Genomic DNA, 20,550 nt, shown 5'->3' with positions numbered 1-20,550 from the left:
AATCCTTGTTTGGGGTGTCTAGTGTGCAAAGCACTGCCACAGGCATTGCAGGGAACAGAGAAATCAAGTCCTCATCTTCTAGTGGGGGCTGATGTGAGAGGAGGTGATAAGGGCTGGGAGGAGAAATACTGGGTGAGAGGATGGAGAGAAAGGAGTTGCTTTTTTTCTTGGAGTGTTGCTGGAAGGCCTGTCTGATAAGGGGACCTGAGTAGGACCTTCAGGAAGGGCATTCCATGTGTTGGCCCTCAGGTGGGCCCTCAGGCTGTCCTAGGAGCAACAGGGAGGAGGCCAGTGCATGGGGAATAGCGTGAGAGCGTGAGCAAGGGCTGGGGGGGTGGGGGGAGGCGGGTGGGGAAGAGGCAGGACAGGGGGTCCTTATCAGGGGCAGGGGAGGGGAAATCTTGCTGGGACAGGAGCCACCAGAGAATCTGGAGCAAAGGAGTGATGGGACCTGACTTCCATTTGTTTGTTTGTTTATGGTGAAAAAATTTATATTTAGAATTAGCCAGCTGGATGCAGTTTAGATGATCCCAATTTTGTTGGCACCACCCCAAGCATCATAGTCAGGGCCAGTTAAACATATGCCTTCTTCTTTCCATCAGACCCCATCAGGGTGTTGGCCTTGGCTATGTGATGTCATAAAAGTGTCTTCCCAGCCTGTTTGATACGTGTTGATGGCCTTGACCTCCACAGTGAACACAAGTGCGTTGCTCTCTTCTTCATGGCAGACTCAGTGGTCTGGGGAACGTGGTGTTGGTGTAGTGGTCAAGCTTGTTTCTCCTGGGGGCGCACGTCCGAGGATATTTAGGCTGCGGTTGGAGCCGCTGTGTCTTTTGTGTGTGTGTCTGTGGATTCATTTCAGCACTGCCTTCTTGGCCTTCAAAGTCTTTGCTTTGGCTTCAGCTTTGGGAGGGCAGGGGCTTCCTTCTTCACTTTCGGCACCATCTTTGTGAAAAGGGTCCCTGACTTCCATTTTTTACAGGATCAGTCTGGCTTTGAGACTAACGGGAGGATGCAAGGGCTAAAGCAGGGAGACTGGTCAAGAGGCTGCTGCAAAGCCACAGGGGAGAGAGGACAGGGGTTCAGACCAGGGTGGCAGTGTGGAGGGGAGTGGTAGTGTGGAGGGGAGTGGTCAGATCCAGGAGGTATTTGGAGGTAGAGCCACAGAAGTTGCTGATGTGGGGGTGAGATAGAAGGGTAACCCGTGGCTTCGGGGTCCTGCCTGAGCAATTGCCCTGGTGCCCCTCTGCTCCAGTCTATTCAGGAGCATCTTCCAGGCCTTCCAAATTGCTAAAAGAAGGCAGTTTTCCAGGGCCCTAGGGTCCCCACTCAGGTAAAGGAAGACTTTCCATGGCATAGGGAGCCCCATCAATACTGGGGAGACTGTGAACCCCTGGAACCTCTAGGAAAGGGAGGGGCCCAGATGGGGGTCTTGAGGAGGCTTAAGCTTTAAGAGCAATAATGCGTGTGGCATCTGGAATCTTAGGCATCATTCCCCCAGGGCTGGCTTGGTGTGGGAAAAGCACTCACACTGAGAGGGCACCAGCCTCTACAGCTGCCTTTATTAAGCATCTCTTGTGTGTCAGACACTGGATTGAGTAGTTTACAAATGTTGTATTATGTCTAATCCCAACAACCCTGTTTGGTCAGCATGATTATCCTGATGATGAAAACCAAAGCAGAGAAAGGTTCGGGCATTTCTCTAAGACACTGAGCCAGGCAGCCAAAAAGCTCGCTGTGGAGCCCAGGTCTGTCTTACTCCGAAATGTGTGTTCTTTCCGCTCTTCGAGGCTGCCCTACTTTGCTCTTTAAAGAAATAATTTTGTGACACAAATAAATCTAATTGGTGACATTCCCGGCTGGAAGACCAGGGGACCTTTTATGTCTCTCCTAATCCTCCTGTTCTACAGAACATTATTTTTAGGAGGGAAGGAGGGAGGTCCCTTGGCGGGGAGGGGTCTGCCCTTCAGATCAGCTCCCCCAGACTCTTCTTACTCTTCAGGGTCTTCTCTTTATTTCCAGACTCACAAGGCTCCTCCCTGCCCACCCCATCCCATGCTCCCATGGCAACGGAGGTGGGGCAGTGGGGCAGGCATCTGGCAACCACATGCATCCATGGTGCCGAGATCTCAGGGCTCTACCTGGTTCGACAGGATGGGCAGGCTGAGACCTGCAGGAGATCAGTCCCCAGGCCACTGTGGTGTCCCTCGAAGGGGTCATCAGTGGACAGTAAAAGTGAACAGTTCCTGAGCTCTCTGCCTGTGCCAAGACACACGTGCCAACCCCCACCTGCCATCAGAGTCCTGTGAGGATAAGACTGTCATTGTCCCAGTTGCATCCAAGGAGATGGGATCTTGAAGAGCCGTAAGCGGTGGGACTAGGGTCTGAGCTCCAAACCATCCAAGGGCTAGATGAAGTCACTCAGGACAAGGGTGGAGGGAGGGCACAAGGAGGAGCAGCCCTGGGGACACGTATCGGAAGCAAAGGATGCTGGAGAGGGCCAGTCAGAAGACAGGAGTGTCCTGCAGTCTTGGGGGGAGGAGCGTATGGTCACAGAGGCCGGCGCCCCAGCAAGTCCCGTATCATCCTTCCCCTGTTAGGAGCTGGTCTCCGACTGACTGGCTCAGCAAGAGGTGGGGGCAGAGGCCCAGGGGCTGAAGAGTAAATGGAAAGTAGAGAGAGACACAGTGATTTTGCTGAGAAGGGAAAGAGCAAGATGAGAGGACGGTTAGAGGGGAAGAAAAGCAGGTTGGGTCGGGTGGGCTTGGGCTTGGGCTTGGCTGATGCTCGTTCTAGCTGCAAGCAGGGGAGGGAAGGAGCCAGTAGAGGGAGAGAAGCTGAAAATGCCAGCGTGAGTAAGCCCTCCCTGGAGTGATGTCACAGAGGGGCAGGAGGGGAGAGTGAGAGCAGTCCAGGTTCCCCTTTACCTGCAGGAGGAGTGGCTCAGGCCAGCCCCAGGCTTCCCTAAGAAGGCAGAGAGAGTGAGAACCCTGAGGCCGGGTCTTTCCGGTCTCATTCCCTTTACTTTGCCGGGGAGGATGCCTTATAAAATTGAGACGCTCTGTAAATGCTTGGTGCTCTGAAGTGGAGGGAAATTGCTATTGGATGACAAGACAGAAGGCTCAATCCAGCCCACCAACCCTCCGCAGCCCTCCCAGGGGAACCCAGGGTGGAGTGAAGGTGTAGATGCTCGTATTACCCAGGATGATGGAGATGTTGGCTGTAACCAGATCCGGGAGAGTGAGAAGCCAGGGACCCGGAAATCATTCTCAGAGAGCCAAGCCCCTCCGAACGGGGTTTGCTGTCTTCAGATGTCACTGATCCTGTGTTCACCATACGAAAACCTGATATCCCTGGACGGGAGTGAGGTTCCCCCGTTGTCCTGTGAAATCTTTGCTGCCCGCGTTGTGCAGTCAAGGAGAAAGTGTTACAGGGGGCAGATGGGTGTGGTGGGCTGAGGTCTCTGGGCTTAGAGTCGGGGTGAAATGAATGAATGGCAGCTGTCGCCGCTGTTAGACCTGGGAGTTTATCCAGCTCAACCCTCCCTACTGACCCCCCGCAACACACATACACACTCAACTGTACAGCCACTCAGAGACAGAAAATACTGACCAAATTTTACTTTTTAAAGTTTTTATATCTGTGGTGTATTCATCTGGAATTCACTTTGGTGTAAGGAGTGAGGGAGAGGGATTGTAATTAGCCTTTTTTCTAAATGGCTGTCAGATATTTATGAAATAATCCTTCTTTCCCCCAATGCCACCTTTATTTTTTTTTTTTTTTTTATAAATAAAATAAATACATTTATTTAAAAAAATCACCATACAACTTAACCAAACTACTTGAAAGAAAAAGTAAAACTCTCAAAAAGCTTAGCCATGTTAAGACAGAATATGTATATCTATGTAGGCATTCACACTGACAGCCTCAAGTCCTGCTTAAAAGATGCCAGCAATGATAGAATCATCACATATATACACTAATATGTATAAAGTAGATAACTAATGAGAACCTGCTGTATAGCACAGAGAACTCTACTCAGTGCTCTGTGGTGACTAAAATAGGAAGGAAATCCAAAAAAGGGGATATATGTATACACATAGCTGATTCACCTCACTGTACAGCAGAAACTAACACAACATTGTAGAGCAACTATACCCCAATTAAAAAAAAATGATAGAGTCATCAGGAACAGCAGCTCTAGAAGCAAACAATGAAAGCTAAATAGGTCCATCTTCGTAGTTCAGAGTGGGGTCGATTTTACAGCAAAAATGCAGAACAAAGAGAACCAGATGAGTTGATGGCTGATATTGCAAGAAAGAGCAGAACATCAGAGGACCTGACAAGGAATGCTCCCTGTAAGGAAAGGTTTTCACTACCCCTCCCCTTATACACACCCTCTCCTTTCCTATGGGGTTTCTTTCCTTTGCTTCTTCCTCAATTCAATTAAGATCTTTCTTGCTGATGCATCCCAGGGGACAGAGTTCACAGCTCAAGGACCTCTTCTTCCTCCTGGTCCTGTGGAAAGCTTGTATAATGCCACCTTTATTATATATTAAATTCTTGTGTGTATGTAAGCACCCCATCTCCAGTTCTTCAGAATATTGTGACAAGTTTACATTTTCCGACTTCCGGGTGAGTGTGCCCTCCGCAAGGCTCGCTGGAGCTGCATCAGGAACTTTGACTTGGCACTGTAGGTGATGAGGAGCTACAGACTATATTTAAGTTGGGAAGGGGTGGTAATAGAATCAGATTCTAGATTGTAATAGAATCAGATCTAGAATGTAGAGGCAGGGCTGCTGGGTGTGGTTGTTCAGGTTACGTACTGCACAAGGACACCACATCCAAGGAGCACCTGTCACATCTTAGACCTTGTAGAGTTGTATGTTTCTTATGACATTTCTTTAGCAGAAGGCAGTGATTTGTCTCATTCTAATGAAATCAGTACATTATGGCAATTTTCCAATAGATGAAGGTAAAATGTCTTGAGGAAGAGATGCCCTTCCCAATTTTGCACGAAAGCCTTTATGGGCTGGCAGTAGCCCTGCATGGAGAATGGATTAGTAGAGGGAAACTGGAAGAGGGAAAAGGAAGAACAATGGATGATTTCTGCATTTCCAGGTCAAGGTCTGGGGTGTATGGCAAGGCCAGTAATTGAGTCCTTGGGGCCCGACTGGGGACACGCCGGTGGAGCAGATAGCAACATCTACTACTACTAACTCTAATGCCAGTTAGAGGCCTGGGAGACCGGTCACCCAAGGAAGGGTGAGTTACTACGTGCATCTCGGGTCAGTAGAATTCAGCAAGGATTTAGTGAGCGTGGCCAGGCCCTGGGCAGAGTGCTGGGGACCCAGAGGTGAGGCCCAGCCCTGCTGGGTAGATAAGACAAATGCTCCAGAGGTGTGTCCTCCACCAGTGTTCTTCCTCAGAGCGCTGACACCTCCCGTGCAAGTTCTGGAAACTTCATTTCCTCTGTAAAAGGGGAGACAAGGATCCCTTTCCTCTGTCTGCCTTTAGCACTTTGACATTCCCCCAGCACTGCCTTCAGCGTTTTGAGTTATTTCCTAGGTTTGGTTTTCTTTTATCGTTATCATTTTCCACGGTTCTGATTTTTATACATTTGCTTTTCCATTCTGTGGCCTGTATTTGTATAATCTACCTCATATCCTGGGTGGTGTCCAGTGAGAAGGAAGAAAGAGGAAGGAAAGGAGAGAAGGGAAGCCAGCGCCGCGGGTCACGGACATGCCCGGCTCTCCCACCAGGCGGCAGTGCTGCACCACGAGAAGGCTGGTGGAACCCTGGTCCTAAATCCCAGCTGGGAAGCTGTGTGCCACTGAGCAAATTCTACCCTTAATGTCCCTAAATCCTAGGCTCCCCACCTCCAATCTCGCAGGCTGGAAAGTGGGAGGAAACCCCCCCCCCCCCAAATACTATTCAGATTACAGGAGGTCGCGTATGCAAAGGGCCTGGCGTGGACACAGCAGATGCTCAGTGGTCGGGTTCTCCTGCTCCAGGGGTCCTTACCTCTAACAATGTCTGGAGACATGTTTGGTTGTCACACTTGGGGGAGTGGATTCTACTGGTGTCTAGCGGGTAGAGCTCAGGAATGCTGCTAAACCCTCTGCAGTGCACAGGACAGCGCCCCCAGCAAAGAACGATCTGGCCCACCATGTTGGTAGCGGTGAGGTCGGGAAACCCCGGTCTACTCCCAATCGATTCTGAGCTCCTGGAAGGCAGAAAATGTGTCTTGTCCATTTCTGTATCTTCCTCAGGGCCTGTCACACAGCAGTCTGTCATTGAGTGGAGGGTCAAGTTGAAAGGCAGGTAGTGGCCTGGATATGGTGGTAGGACCAGCGGGCGTCAGACCAGAGGACTGATGGGCATGGAGCAGGGCCACGTGCCTGACTGCATTAGCAGTGGGGCTTCCTGAGGGCTGAACGGGATTTGCAAAAACGTAACTGCCTCCTAAGCACGTTAGTCAGATTGCTTCAAATGCTAACGATCAAGGGGCCTCTTTGAAAGTTTTATTGACTTGAGCACCCCCAGCAGAGCCTTCTGTCCCAAGAAGTGGTCTCATTAACTGGAACGGGTGAATCAGGAAACTCTGCCTCCTACAAATCTCAAGAATGTCGTGTCTTGTTCCTCCCACCCCTCAACCTATGCCCCAGGCCTTGACCAATGTTTGTGGAACCAAATGGGAGAAAGTCTAGAAGTCCCGTTCCTGGAAGGGCAAGGGAGTGGCGGACAGAGCAGATCAAGGAAGGGAGAGGATTGTTATTTTTGCCTCCCTGATGGACTGTCACAGGGATGATGGCCTGGCTTTGTCCTGTGTGACCCTCTAGAAGGCAGAGCCCCCTAAAGGGGGGCTTGTGGGAGGCAGGCTGGGTCTTCAGAGAGGCAGCCTGGCAGGACAGGCCGAAGGTTCTAATTACGCCACAGAGGCTGATCCAGTGTGATATTCAATAGAAGTGGCAAGTCTGGGCCAGGTTGGGTGGATAACTGCGGGGCAGCTGATCCTGTGGGCAAGCCCTGCAGAGGAGGAAGTTTGGGCCATAAAATACCTACTGCCCTCGGGTGGGCAGGGAGGGTGTCCGTGACAGAACGCCAGCCCTCAGGCTGGCAGAGTGGGGTGACCAAGGAGCAGGTGGTCAGGGAAGTGGGGGTATCAGACAGCACTGGAGACAGTCCCGGGTTCAAATCCTGGCGCCTCCACTGTTTAGTGGCGTTGAGTTGTTTAGTCATTCATTCCTCTGATAGCCATTGAGTTGTGCCAGAACTGTTTCTGGGAGACAAACCCAAAAGCAGGCAATTCTAAGTCCATGTGGAAAGGGCATCATTGGAGACATTCAGGCAGAGCGGGAGCCCAGAAGGTCAGCACCTAACCCGGGTGTGGAGAACCTGACACCGGAGTGGAGCCCAAAAGAGCGAACAAGTTGGGTGCAAAATGGTGGCAGAAGGTTCTGGGAGGAGAGAATAGTGGGTACGAACTGGCAGAGGAGTGCTGAGTTCCATCAGATGAGTTCAAATGTTTCTGGCTGTGAGTAGCAGAAAACCCAACTCAAAGTGTCTTTATTTTTTATCTTTTTAAAAATATTTATTTATTCCACTTTCTTTATGGCCGCATTGGGTCTGAGTTGCGGCACGCAGGATCATTGTTGTGGCAGGCGGGATCTTTCGTTGCGGCACGCAGGCTCTTCGTTGCAGCTCATAGGCTTCTCTCTAGTTGAGGCCCTCAATAGTTGTGCCGCGTGGGCCCAGCTGCCCCGCGACGTGTGGGATCCTATCTCCCTGGCTAGGGATCGAACCCGCGTCCCCAGCATTGGAAAGCGGACTCTTTACCACTGGACCACCAGGGAAGTCCCTCAAGGTGTCTTTAACAAAAGGGAATTTATGGGCTCACATAGCTGAGAAGTCCTAGCTGTGGGTTTTAGCGGAGGCTCCACACAGCAGCCAGTGCTATAAGCTATATGCTCTACACACACCCCTGTATTTTTTCTGGTAGTGGAAGGGTAGTAGTTCCTTTTCTATTACTCTTGAAGAAGAGAGAAGAACTTCTTTTCTAGGAGCTTCCCGCGATTTCTTCTGTATAACTAGCCTGAATTGGTCCACTTGTCCATCCCTGAAGCAATCGCCCTGACCTGGCAGCAGATGTCACTAATTGGCTTAGCCATGCAGGGCTACTTCAGGAGCTGGTGTGTGCATGTGTGGGCATGTGTGTGTGCACATGTGTGTGTGTGTCAACCTTGCCAAAATGCATGGTTAAATTCTGGGAGGAAGATCAGGAAACTTGCACAAGCCTCTTAGATAGCCTCATCCACCAGAGGGCAGACAGCAGAAGCAAGAAGAACTACAATCCTGCAGCCTGTGGAAAAAAAACCACATTCGCAGAAAGACAGACAAGATGAAAAGGCAGAGGGCTATGTACCAGATGAAGGAACAAGATAAAACCCCAGAAAAACAACTAAATGAAGTGGAGATAGGCAACCTTCCAGAAAAAGAATTCAGAATAATGATAGTGAAGATTCTATCTTCACCACTATCTTCACTCTCACCACTATTATTCAACATAGTTTTGGAAGTCCTAGCCACGGCAATCAGAGAAGAAAAAGAAATAAAAGGAATACAAATTGGAAAAGAAGAAGTAAAACTGTCACTGTTTGCAGATGACATGATACTATACATAGAGAATCCTAAAGCTGCCACCAGAAAACTACTAGAGCTAATCAATGAATGTGGTAAAGTTGCAGGATACAAAATTAATGCACAGAAATCTCTTGCATTCCTATACACTAATGATGAAAAATCTGAAAGAGAAATTAAGGAAACACTCCCATTTACCATTGCAGCAAAAAGAATAAAATACCTAGGAATAAACCTACCTAGGGAGACAAAAGACCTGTATGCAGAAAACTGTAAGACACTGATGAAAGAAATCAAAGATGATACCAACATATGGAGAGATACACCATGTTCTTGGATTGGAAGAATCAATATTGTGAAAATGACTATACTACCCAAAGCAATCTACAGATTCAATGCAATCCCTATCAAATTACCAATGGCATTTTTTATGGAACTAGAACAAAAAATCTTAAAATTTGTATGGAGACACAAAAGACCCCGAATAGCCAAAGCAGTCTTGAGGGAAAACAACGGAGCTGGAGGAATCAGACTCCCTGACTTCAGACTATACTACAAAGCTACAGTAATCAAGACAATATGGTACTGGCACAAAAACAGAAACATAGATCAATGGAACAAGATAGAAAGCCCAGAGATAAACCCACGCACCTAAGGTCAACTAATCTATCACAAAGGAGGCAAGGCTATACAATGGAGAAAAGACAGTCTCTTCAATAAGTGGTGCTGGGAAAACTGGACAGCTACATGTAAAAGAATGAAATTAGAACACTCCTTGACACCATACACAAAAATAAACTCAAAATGGTTTTGAGACCTAAATGTAGGACCGGACACTATAAAACTCTTAGAGGAAAACATAGGAAGAACACTCTTTGACATAAATCACAGCAAGATCTTTTTTGATCCACCTCCTAGAGTAATGGAAATAAAAACAAAAATAAACAAATGGGACCTAATGAAACTTCAAAGCTTTTGCCCAGCAAAGGAGACCATAAACAAGACGAAAAGACAACCCTCAGAATGGGAGAAAATATTTGCAAACGAATCAGTGGACAAAGGATTAATCTCCAAAATATATATACAGCTCATGCAGCTCAGTATTAAAGACACAAACAACCCAATCCAAAAATGGGCAGAAGACCTAAATAGACATTTCTCCAAAGAAGACATACAGATGGCCAAGAAGCACATGAAAAGCTGCTCAACATCACTAATAATTAGAGAAATGCAAATCAAAACTACAATGAGGTATCACCTCACACCAGTTAGAATGGGCATCACCAGAAAATCTACAAACAACAAATGCTGGAGAGGGTGTGGAGAAAAGGGAACCCTCTTGCACTGTTGGTGGGAATGTTGATTGATACAGCCACTATGGAGAACAGTATGGAGGATCCTTAAAAAACTAAAAATAGAATTACCATATGATCCAGCAATCCCACTACTGGGCATATAGCCAGAGAAAACCATAATTCAAAAAGACACATGCACCCGAATGTTCATTGCAGCACTATTTACAATAGCCAGGTCATGGAATCAACCTAAATGCCCAATGACAGACGAATGGATAAAGAAGATATGGTACATATATACAATGGAATATTACTCAGCCATAAAAAGGAACGAAATTGGGTCATTTGTTGAGACGTGGGTGGATCTAGAGACTGTCATACAGAGTGAAGTAAGTCAGAAGGAGAAAAACAAATATCGTATATTATGCATGTATGTGGAACCTAGAAAAATGGTACAGATGAGCCGGTTTGCAGGGCAGAAGTTGAGACACAGATGTAGAGAACAAACGTATGGACACCAAAGGGGGAAAGCTGCGAAGGGGTGGGGATGGTGGTGTGATGAATTGGGCGATTGGGATTGACATGTATACACTGATGTGCATAAAATTGATGACTAATAAGAACCTGCTGTATAAAAGAATAAATTAAATAAAATTCAAAAATTCAAAAAAAAAAATTCTCTGAGGAAGAGATGTGGGAAAGAGCAGGTGCAGATGTCCACGGCAGGTAGCACTGCCTGAGTGCCTACTGGGTGCCCAGCTCTGTGCCAGCTGCTTCACAGGCATCATTTAATACCCACGACAACCAACGCTTTGAGTCGTCATCTCTACTTTTTTTTTTTAAATAAATTTATTTATTTATTTATTTATTTATTTATTTATTTTTGGCTGCATTGGGTCTTTTGTTGCTGTGCGCGGCTTTCTCTAGTTGCAGCGAGCGGGGGCTACTCTTCGTTGTGGTGCGCAGGCTTCTCATTGCGGTGGCTTCTCTTGTTGCAGAGCCCGGTCTCTAGGTGCGCGGGCTTCAGTAGCTGTGGCTCGCGGGCTCTAGAGCGCAAGCTCAGTAGTTGTGGTGCACGGGCTTAGTTGCTCGGCGGCATGTGGGATCTTCCCGGACCAGGGCTCGAACCCGTGTCTCCTACATTGGCAGGCAGATTCTTAACCACTGTGCCTCCAGGGAAGCCCAGTCATCTCTACTTTACAAATGCTGAGATGAACACATCTAGGGTCATGTGATTAGCAAGTGGGAATCTGGGATTTGGACCCTGGATGGTTAGATCATAACACAGTCCCCAGTATACAGCAGGTACTCAATAAATGGTAGCTACTATTAGGGAAAATTCAAGAATGGCTCTCAGATTTCCAGCTGTCGTGATTGGGAAGATGAAGGGTCATCAATGGGATGGAAAGTACAGAACAGGGGGAAGAGCCTGTGGGGAAGCTGAGTTCCATGTGGCTCCTTGGTGTTGGAGGTGACCTTGACACCTTGCGGGCTCATCTAACAGTGGGATCCATAGACCAGATGCTCAGGAGAGAGGACTCCCTGGAGAGAGTGAGCCGACGCCACCTTGACTAGAGTCATATACTGTAAGCAGAGCAGTGGGCCCAGGACTAAGCCATGGGGAGCCCCCTTGTTGAAGGGGTGCATGGCGTAAAAGGAGCCCAGAAGGGCAACCAAGGAGGAATGTCAGGGAGGAGGAAGAGGAAGTTACAGAGGTTGAGGGAAGGGGTGTTGAGACAGGCTGTGTGATCCGTGTGTCAGATGCACCACGTGAGGAAATGGAGCGGGAGAACATAGTCATGATGAGGATAGCTCACACTTACGACACTCTCACAGTGCTCCGGGCTTTGTCCCAAGCTCTGAGCACCTTCACAACCACTCCGGAAGTCTGTCCTATGAAGAGCCTCATTTCACAGATGATCCAGGAGAGGGAGTTTACCAAGGGCTGGTAAAAGGCCTAACGGAGGCAGTTGAGGTTGTACCAATGGTGACATCTTTGCCCCCACTTTGGGGGGACCATCCCCCCTCCTTTTCAATAAGGCGATCAGTATATTCCAACCCCCCTCCAGCCTCAGTGCTCAAGGCATGATCACATGACCACATCCAAGTCAGTGAGATCCAGGCACAGGACTTTTAGGGGGAGGAGCTCTACTTCTTCTGTGCTGAGTACACAAGATGAGATGGTGTGAGACCTGGAGCTGCTACAGCCATCTTGCAGGCATGAGGGGTAAACCCATCTAAGAATAAGGACAGCACAGGTTGGGATGTGGAACTGAGCTGAGCCACAGAGAGAGCTGGATGACAATGTGACACTGAGCTCTGCCTCAAGCTGGATCCAAAGCCTTTGCCATTACTGAACTTTACCCCCAGCAAGCCAATAAATTCCTTCTCTGCTTTTCTAGTTTGGGTTGGCTTTTCTGTCATTAACTGAAAGCAAACTGTATCAGTTATGTAGGGCCACAACTAGCTGTGTAACAAATCACCCCACAGCTTAGTGGCTAAAGCAGTTTAGCTCATGAGACTGGATTGATCTTTAGATTGGACTTGACTGGGAAGTTCTCTGGCCTTGACCAGTTGGGATGATGGGGACAACCAGGCCCATGTTGAGGCCACACTGGTAATGATCTGTGTCACTGTTGATGTTTTGTCTCTGGAAGCTTTCAGTAGTCTAGGATAGGTGCTTCAAAGATGGTCTGTGAACTGCTGAGCCTGCGCTCTAGAGCCCACGAGCCACAACTACTGAGCCCACGTGCCACAACTACTGAAGCCCGTGCGCCAAGAGCCCGTGCTCCACAACAAGAGAAGCCACCGCAATGAGAAGCCCGTGCACCACAACAAAGAGTAGCCCCCACTTGCCGCAACTAGAGAAAGCCTGCGTGCAGCCAAAAATAAATAAATAAACAAATAAATTTATATATATATATATATATATATATATATATATATATATATAAAGATGGTCTCTGATACTGATACAGGGTTGGGCTTTTCTCGCAAATACTGCAGGACAGGGTTGCAGGCAATAAGGGGGGTATATACATGAAGGGCCGGTTTTTTTGTAGATTGTTCCTTAATGTGGGTTTGTGTGATGCTTCCTTGGGATCATCGTCAGGCAATGCCTTTTTTGGCAGTAGACCTCATGGGTGATGTGGGGTCCTTCTCAGAGCGTCTTCTCAGTGGGTCTGTGAGGTTGGGGGAGTCCTGTCTGTGTGTGTGATGGCTGACTGGCCGACAGGCTCATTCTTTTGTGCGTTATCCCTTCCTTTGTCACCAACAATGTAGGTCAGGTCTGAGCAGGTGGGTGCGTCCCTGTAGCAGCTGCCCGCCCGCTGCTGGGCAGAAGAACTGTTCAGCTGAACCCAGCCTGATGGTAAAACTGTGAGCAGATACATTGTTGTTTTATCTACTAAATTTCAGGGTGGTTTGTGTTACAGCAATAAATAAGCAATAGAGTGAGAAAAAAGAAACTATTAAAAGACTATATGAATTTGAAAGAGTTAGTTTCCTGCAATAATGGAGTCTCTGGAAATTCACTAGAACAGCAGGTGAGGGGCCAAGGATGCTGGCCAGAAGGCTGGCCCTGGGCCGGGCCTTTCACTCCTTTGAGCTTTAACCAGAGATTTGTGGATGTTTCATGATTTGGGGCACATGGGTGGGGACTTCCAATGGGCTCCAGGATGAAGGGCCTTCGGGATTTGGGGGTTTTATCTGCACACAGCTGAAGCTCCAACTTGCAAAGCAAACTGGGCAGGGCGGTGGTTAATGACTGGTGTTGACTCTAGTCATCACTTTTGCTCTTGTCTCCTCCATCCTGATGGAGCTTAACAGGTTGTCATGCATTTCCCTTTATTTCATTTTACCCTCTATGTGCAGTAAAGCTTTCTATGGGCCATTTTTACAGAGAGAAGAGTCTGGAAGGGAATATGCGTCCTTCCCAAGGTCATGGAGCCCGTCAGCACACCACACCCTCCTGGACAGCCAGCTGACGGGGAGTGTTGTACCTGATGCTCATGGACAGAGCACCATGCCGGTTCCTGGGCTCTGAGGACTCTGCGCCAGCCTCACCTCACCGTCCTGAGGTCGTGCTTACCTGTCTGTGTTCCCCCACTGACTGTGGTCCTTCTGAGAACAGGGACTGTCCTCGCTCGCAGTGTCCGGTGACCCAGCACTGTGCCTGGCTCAGTTAGGAGCCTGGATGATGTCTGAACATTGACACAGGCATCGCCACCATCCTCTCCTCCTCATCCGCTTCCTCGCCTCTTCTCCCCCTTCCTCCTCCTCCCCGAGTGGATGCTGATAGAGGCAGTGCAGTTTGGCAGTTAAGAGCTCAGCTTCTGGGTTTAGGCAAACTCTGTCTGCCATTCACTGCCTATTTAATGTGTCCAAGCCTCACTTTCCACATCTGTAAAATGGGAATGATGGGGAGGGAACACTCTTAGCCCAGAGTTTGGCACAAAATAGGCATTTAATAAATAATGTCTGTAAATATTTATGATGGTGATGATTCACTCTCAGACACCATCACAGCACAAGTCCAGATTAGCTCCATAGGCGAGATGACCCATCCTGGAGGCTGCCGCCCTTACCTGCCCTGGAGGGTTGGTGACAGGACTAGTCCTGGGAATTCAGATCTGGCCCTGGTCTGCCAGCAAGTGGCTGTGTGGCCTTAGGACCCCTGACAGGCGTAGGGAGGAAGACCACTGAGAGCACAATTGCAGGAGAATCGCTCCACTCTCACTAGAGGCACCAAAGTCTTCATCTAGATCCCCAAAGGGGTCCCCACCCACCTCAGGAGGGTGGGTATTGCCAGGCCAGGTCCTTCTGTGAAGGACTGTCAGCGCCCTCCCTTTCCAGGCCCGTTTCCACCGGTGGGAGGGACAGATGCTCCCTTGGTCGGGGAAAGGGGAGGGGGTAACTGCATCTCTAAATGAAGACGCTCAGAATGGCCCCCTCCCTCACTGCTGTCCAGTCCTCAGGCAGGCTCACACCCCACCGACCCAGCAAGACCAGAGCTACCCACCCGCACCCCTCCCTGCCCCAGAGCACCCCCAAACCGGCCACTCAAGCACACACTTCAGACTTTGTAGCTGTTTTTATTATTAATATTATCTTCTCCTTTAAGCATCCCTTTAAGGGTGAAATGAAATCCAACCATTTACAGAGAAAATGATTTCAGAATGTACATATTGATTTTCCCTTACAAAAAAAATACTATTATTATTATTGGTGTCCTTAAATTACACATTTCCCAGGACTCTGCCCGCTGCTTGGGCAAGTCCCGTCTCCCCACCCTGTCACCTTTGTCCCCAAAGCTCTTCCACGCCTGCCCATGGGAACCAACATGATCCGAGGTGTGCTGGGCCTCCTTGGGTCTGGAGGCCACAGGGCGGGTGGTTCCCAGAGGAAGAAAGCTGGCTGCGGCGCCAGGGCCAGCAGTGCAGGGTGCTCACGTTCACAGCTTGGTTTCCCTTCATACTGGGGGAGTGGCCCAGGGCTCCCCTGCCCCCGAAATTCCCAGTGTCTGACGTGCCTATAAGTGAAACTCTTCAACCCCATGCCTTGGCCCCCACAGCCCGCTGGCAGCCGTGCGCTCCACTCCATGGCCAGGCCTCCACTTGGCGGTGACCATGAACGCGCCTGGCCCTCCTGGGTCTGAGAGGGAAGGTGGGGCCTGGCAGGTCTGAGCTCTTCCCCTCTGCCGTCCCCTGCCCCTGAGCTGGTGAACTGGAGGCCAGCGACCCCTGACAGCCTGGAGGAGGCATCCCTGCAGCAGCAGAGGGTGCCAGGGGCGTGGGGTGAGGAAGCTGTCAAGGAGGGGGGCCCTGGGCTGGGGCTCAGGCACGAGTCAGAAGCCCCCAGGGACCGCCCGCCCGGCGGGGAGCAGAGGTGGCTGGGAGGTGAGGCCAGGTCACCCTGGCCTGGGTGACCCAGAGCCACAGGGACACCCTGACCTCTTGAGCCCCTTAGCCCCAAGAGGGGCCAGAGAGAAGGGGGCTGCTCTACCTCCAAGGGAAGGGTTCCCTTGGGACACCCCCTCGACGGGAGGGACAGTGGGGGCAACAGAGACCCCCACACCTGCTTCACGCCCGCTCGCCTGAGGCTGCTCCGCGGCCAGCTCCCCGAGCCACACCCACGCTGGGCGCCTCCCCAGGCAGAGCTGTGGCAAAGGAGACGCCCTCCTCTCCCGGCGCATCAGGAAACCCCCAATAAGACACCCCAAGAAAGTCCCGGCTGGAGGCTGGAGGGGCTGGGGTGGAGGGAAGGGGCCGGGGGGTCGTGGTGGGCTCTCAGCCCTACAGAACTCTGGTCGGGAGGATTCTCATTCCTTGGACTGAAAGACAGACAGACAGACAGACCCAACATCCCCTTTAGCCTGGCTTTCCGGACTCCCCAGCTTGCTTTCTGCCTCAGTCATTTTGGGAAGTTGCAGGAGGTGTGGCCACAGGCTCCAGGTCTCGGAAAGGGTGGCCCGGGCCCTGCTTCCACATCCACACACAAGCATATATGTACAGGGACACACCGACACAGTCACGTACAAGTATACAGCAAGCATGCACCCATGCCCATAAATACACACACACACACACACACACACACACACAAACACGTACGGTTCCACAGGCAGGCTCTGCGACCCGGCATCACTGGGTAAACATCTGAGGGGGCCTCGGGGAGGGGGCGTCTCTCCCAGCCCACAGCGGCAGGCTCTCACTGCACCCCGGCCCTGGGCTGGCAGTGAGGGGGGCAGGGGCAGGTTTCAGGAGCCCTGAACATGCGAGCAGGATCTACAGCTGCAGCAGTCATTTCTACCCTCTCCCCTCCTCTCCCTGTGCCAGAGATGCTCCTTGTGCCCATATCCATCCTCTCCTCCTCCTTCCTTTAATAAATGAACAGGGCAGCCCAGCTGAAAACTACTTTTCCCGCTTCCCTTGCAGCTACTTGTGGCCATGTGACTAAGTCCTGGCCAGTGAGACGCCATCGGAAGTGACTGTGCCATCTCTGGCTCATGTTCTTAACAGGAAGGGTGTGCACTTCCATGCCTTTTTCTGCTTCCCTCAGACATGGATGCACATGTGATGGTGGGAGCTCGAGCAACCACTCTACCCAGAATTGGAAAGTGTGAGGAAGGAAAGCAGAGTTGCCCTACCAGATCCAGACAACCTCCCTCTAGAGAGTTAAGTTAGAAACCAGCTTCTGTCTGCTTAAACCACTGTATTTGGGGGTCTCTTAATTATAGCAGCTTAGAATCTACTCTAACAAATACATCCCCTCCCCCACGAGGCAACTAAGGAATGAGATGACACACAGCTGGCCTTAATGTCCCTCTTGGGCCCAGGGCAGCCTCATGGCCCCTTCCTGGCCCCTAGCCAGCCCCAAGGAGGGGCACATGGGTGACTCCACCTGAGACGGTGGAGAGCTGGGGCCGTGGGATCCAGTGGGAAGGGGTGATGGGGAGGAGGAGGCCCCTCCCCCAGGTCTGACTTACTAGGCTGCCTAACGGTCCCGTCCCACCCTGAGAACTGGACTCCTGGTCTTGCAAGCACTGGGTGGGCAGCCCACAAGACAGCGATATCAGAAGTAAGAAGGAATGTCAAGGCCAGGTTTGGAACCAAAAGGAAGACTTCCCAGGCTTCCCCAGGCCCCACACCTGTGTCAGGTCCGGAGGGGCTGGGGGCACAGGGCCATCTGCGCAGTGTGTCCTGTGGGGCAGGCGGGTGGAGGTCCCTGCTCGCTCTGGCCCAGCACTCCTGAGGACACTACAAAGCATCCATCGGGGCTTCCTTCCAGCTGCCACTTTTCATCCCCTCCCACCTTGGTGTCCCTTCTTCCTCCTGGGCCCAAATGCATCTATTTACAGAGCCCTGGAATCTCCCGGCATCCCCCTTTCCCACTGCAGGTCCAAAGCCCCAGGAGGCCGAATGGTGGGCTTCTCCCCAGAGGGGACCGTAGCTCCCACTTGGCTGCCCTAGGGAGTTCCTGCAGGCTCCCTTCCCCACCCTCCCCTGCTCCCCAGTAACCACCGTGCACTCTCCGTTGGCACCTCCTGGCTGCAGCACTCTTGGAGGGGTGAAAGGGCCTGCTCTCCTCTCCTGACGAGGAAGGATGTTTTCTGAGCTCACAGGCCTGACCCTGAATTCACAAGGGCTTGAGTAGGAAAGACTCCCCCACCTATCCACTCCTGGTTCTCTTAAGAGCCACCCAGACGGCGGAAGGAGACATGAAGGTAACAGGGGGGCAGCTGCCCAACCCCCCTACCCCGGCCACTGGCCCTATAAGATCATGCAGCCTTAGCCTTCAACCACGTCCAATTTGCTCCTGGCGGGTGGCCTTCCCTCCGGACCCTTGCTCCACCGCCCACCGTCTGCTGTGCTCTTGGGCTCCTGGTAGGGGTTGTCCAGCAGGTAGCGGAACTGGTCGTAGTTCTTGAGCAGGTACTTAGGGGCATACATGTGTTCGCCGGGGTCGGCCGGCGGGTACTCCTGCTGCGTGCCGTCGAACCAGCCCCCCGTGCGGATCAAGCTCCGGATGTAATTGAGGTCCCGCTTATCCTCGTAGTCACCCCAGCGGGGGAAGTCGCCGTTCTGGGCGGACACCAGCTTGAAGTAGATGCCCTCGGGCGTGAAGCACCAGGAGCAGTGCCAGCCGGCGAAGTGCAGGGGGCTGCCCAGCGACCACTGCACCAGGATGTGGCCCGTGTGGTTCTCGTACTGGCGGAAGTTGGGCATGGTGTAGTACTGGCGGCGGCGCAGGCGGATGCCGTCCAGCCCGTATACCGTCTGCAGCATGCCCACCGTGCAGCCCGACACCACCTCCAGGGTGCCCGGCTGCTTCCAGAAGAAGCCGTACAGTGACTTGCGCATGTGGAAGGCGAAGGGCTCCGTCCAGCCATCGTAGAGCTTGAGGAAGAGCACGCCGTCGCGAGCGGGGATCTCGTCGGCGTCGTCGATGATGAAGACGTCGTCGGGCCGCAGGTTGCGCAGCCGCGACACGCCGTCCTGCGTCAGGAAGGTGCGCAGGTAGTCGTCGGCGATCCAGCCGTCCTGCCGCCCGCCCAGCGGGAAGTGGTCCAGGAAGACGTAGAGCACCTTGTGCCGGATGTACTCGAAGGTGCCGTTGGTCAGCATCTCGCGGAACTTGAGCGGCCGCGGCTCCCCGTAGGCCGTGAAGTTGGACTCGCACACCACGAAGGCGTCCACCACGTCGCCCAGCTCGTGGAAGCGCACGTCCAGCAGGTCGAACTCATGGTTGATGTTGATGGCGTTGATGACCCGCCGCGGCACCTCCCGGGGCACCAGGCGCTCCTTGGTGGGCAGGTTGGAGTACTGCACCACGGTGGGCACGCCGCAGCTCGGCCCGTGCCAGCCCGGGAGGCACACGCACTCCACCCACTTGCGCCGCGCGCCGCGCCCCCCCGGCCGCTCCCGGGTGCTCAGCAGCTGCCGGCCCGGGCCCCGCGCCGACGCGCCTTCGCCCGCCTCTGCCTTCTCCTCTGGCCGCCCTGATGGCGGCTTCTCCAGCATCTTGGTACCTGGCTTGAAGCAGACGCCCCCGGCTTTGGTGCGGAGGAAGTACTCGGTGGTGTCCTCGGGCAGCACAAAGTCCATCCGGTGGATTTCCTCCGTGGCCTTGCTTGGCGACAGCGGCTGGAGCAGGGGCGAGTGGGAATAGAGCGGGTTACGCAGCAGGTCGGGGCTGCCTGGCTCGGGGCTGGCCTGGGGCGTGACCGGGGCATTGTTCCAGAAGAAGCTGGACACCAGGTTAGGGCTGAGGGAGGCCAGTTCTCGGGGGAAGGTGACATAGGACAGGGTCTTAAAGAAGTGCAGGAAGGAGATGAGGCACAGGCCGGCCATACAGAACATGAGAAAGAGCTTGTAGCGTCTCATCTTCATCCTGCAGGAAACAGGGAGACAGCAGATGGGTCAGGGGTCTGCAGACCCGGGCAAGGGGAGCCTGAGGCTCTTCTCCTAAGGGAGGGAACGGGGAGGGCTTTGTTGCCACCGTGTTTGTGCATGTCCTGACCAGCGCCCGGTGACCCTGCAGGAAGTCACCTCCAGGCGACTCCTCTAGAAGTCAAGCCTGTGAGTCCAACTCACTGCACCAAGGACCCCTGGAAGCCCCAGCATCAAGGAAACCCCACCAGGCTCAGGACCCCTCCACTCCCACAACCTGTCCCCTCCAAGACCACCAGGTCACCACACATCCCCCTGGCAACCTGCTCCAGCACCTGGCCCGCCCCACCCTGACTGTACCAGCTGCATTGCTAGGCTTTGCTCCAGGAACAAAATGCATCCTGGGAAGAGCGCAACCCTGCAATGCAGAACCTGCCCCAGGGGGCTTCCAGGCCCCAAGGGAGGGGGAGGGTGTGTCGCAGGCTGCGGAGGTGGGGCCCCTTCCCTGCACCGCCCAGGGTGCTTTCTCGTTCTATCTGTCCATCTCTCTGTCTCTTTATCTATCTTTTTTGTGTCTATATTGACAAACCTTTTTCACTGAAAAAATTCCCAGGTCTCAAGGGAACACTTTTAATTCTAACATATTTAAAGAACAAAATCAAGTAAAAGTTCCCCTTCATTACCCCATGCCAGGCAGTAGATTGCTATCCAGCCATAAACAGTTC

The 20,550-nt window shown here is 52.0% G+C and overlaps 1 protein-coding gene across 2 annotated transcripts in view; it reads right to left on the bottom strand.

Annotated features, from left to right (window-relative positions):
- Positions 1 to 15,027: 15,027 nt before the first annotated feature.
- The window catches only part of MGAT3 (beta-1,4-mannosyl-glycoprotein 4-beta-N-acetylglucosaminyltransferase), a 30,457-nt gene continuing 24,934 nt past the window's right edge, over positions 15,028 to 20,550 (bottom strand). For both annotated transcript variants that reach the window (XM_059934863.1, XM_059934864.1), the window contains exon 2: positions 15,028 to 19,826. In XM_059934863.1, coding sequence (XP_059790846.1) covers positions 18,224 to 19,825 — 1,602 coding nt within the window. In that variant the 5' untranslated portion in view covers position 19,826 and the 3' untranslated portion in view covers positions 15,028 to 18,223. The remainder of the gene's footprint in view (positions 19,827 to 20,550) is intronic.

This window comes from Balaenoptera ricei, chromosome 10 (assembly GCF_028023285.1).
Source record: "Balaenoptera ricei isolate mBalRic1 chromosome 10, mBalRic1.hap2, whole genome shotgun sequence".
NCBI lineage: Eukaryota > Metazoa > Chordata > Mammalia > Artiodactyla > Balaenopteridae > Balaenoptera > Balaenoptera ricei.
Note: the sequence above shows the minus strand (reverse complement) of the source record. Positions and strands in the feature narration are given on the sequence as shown.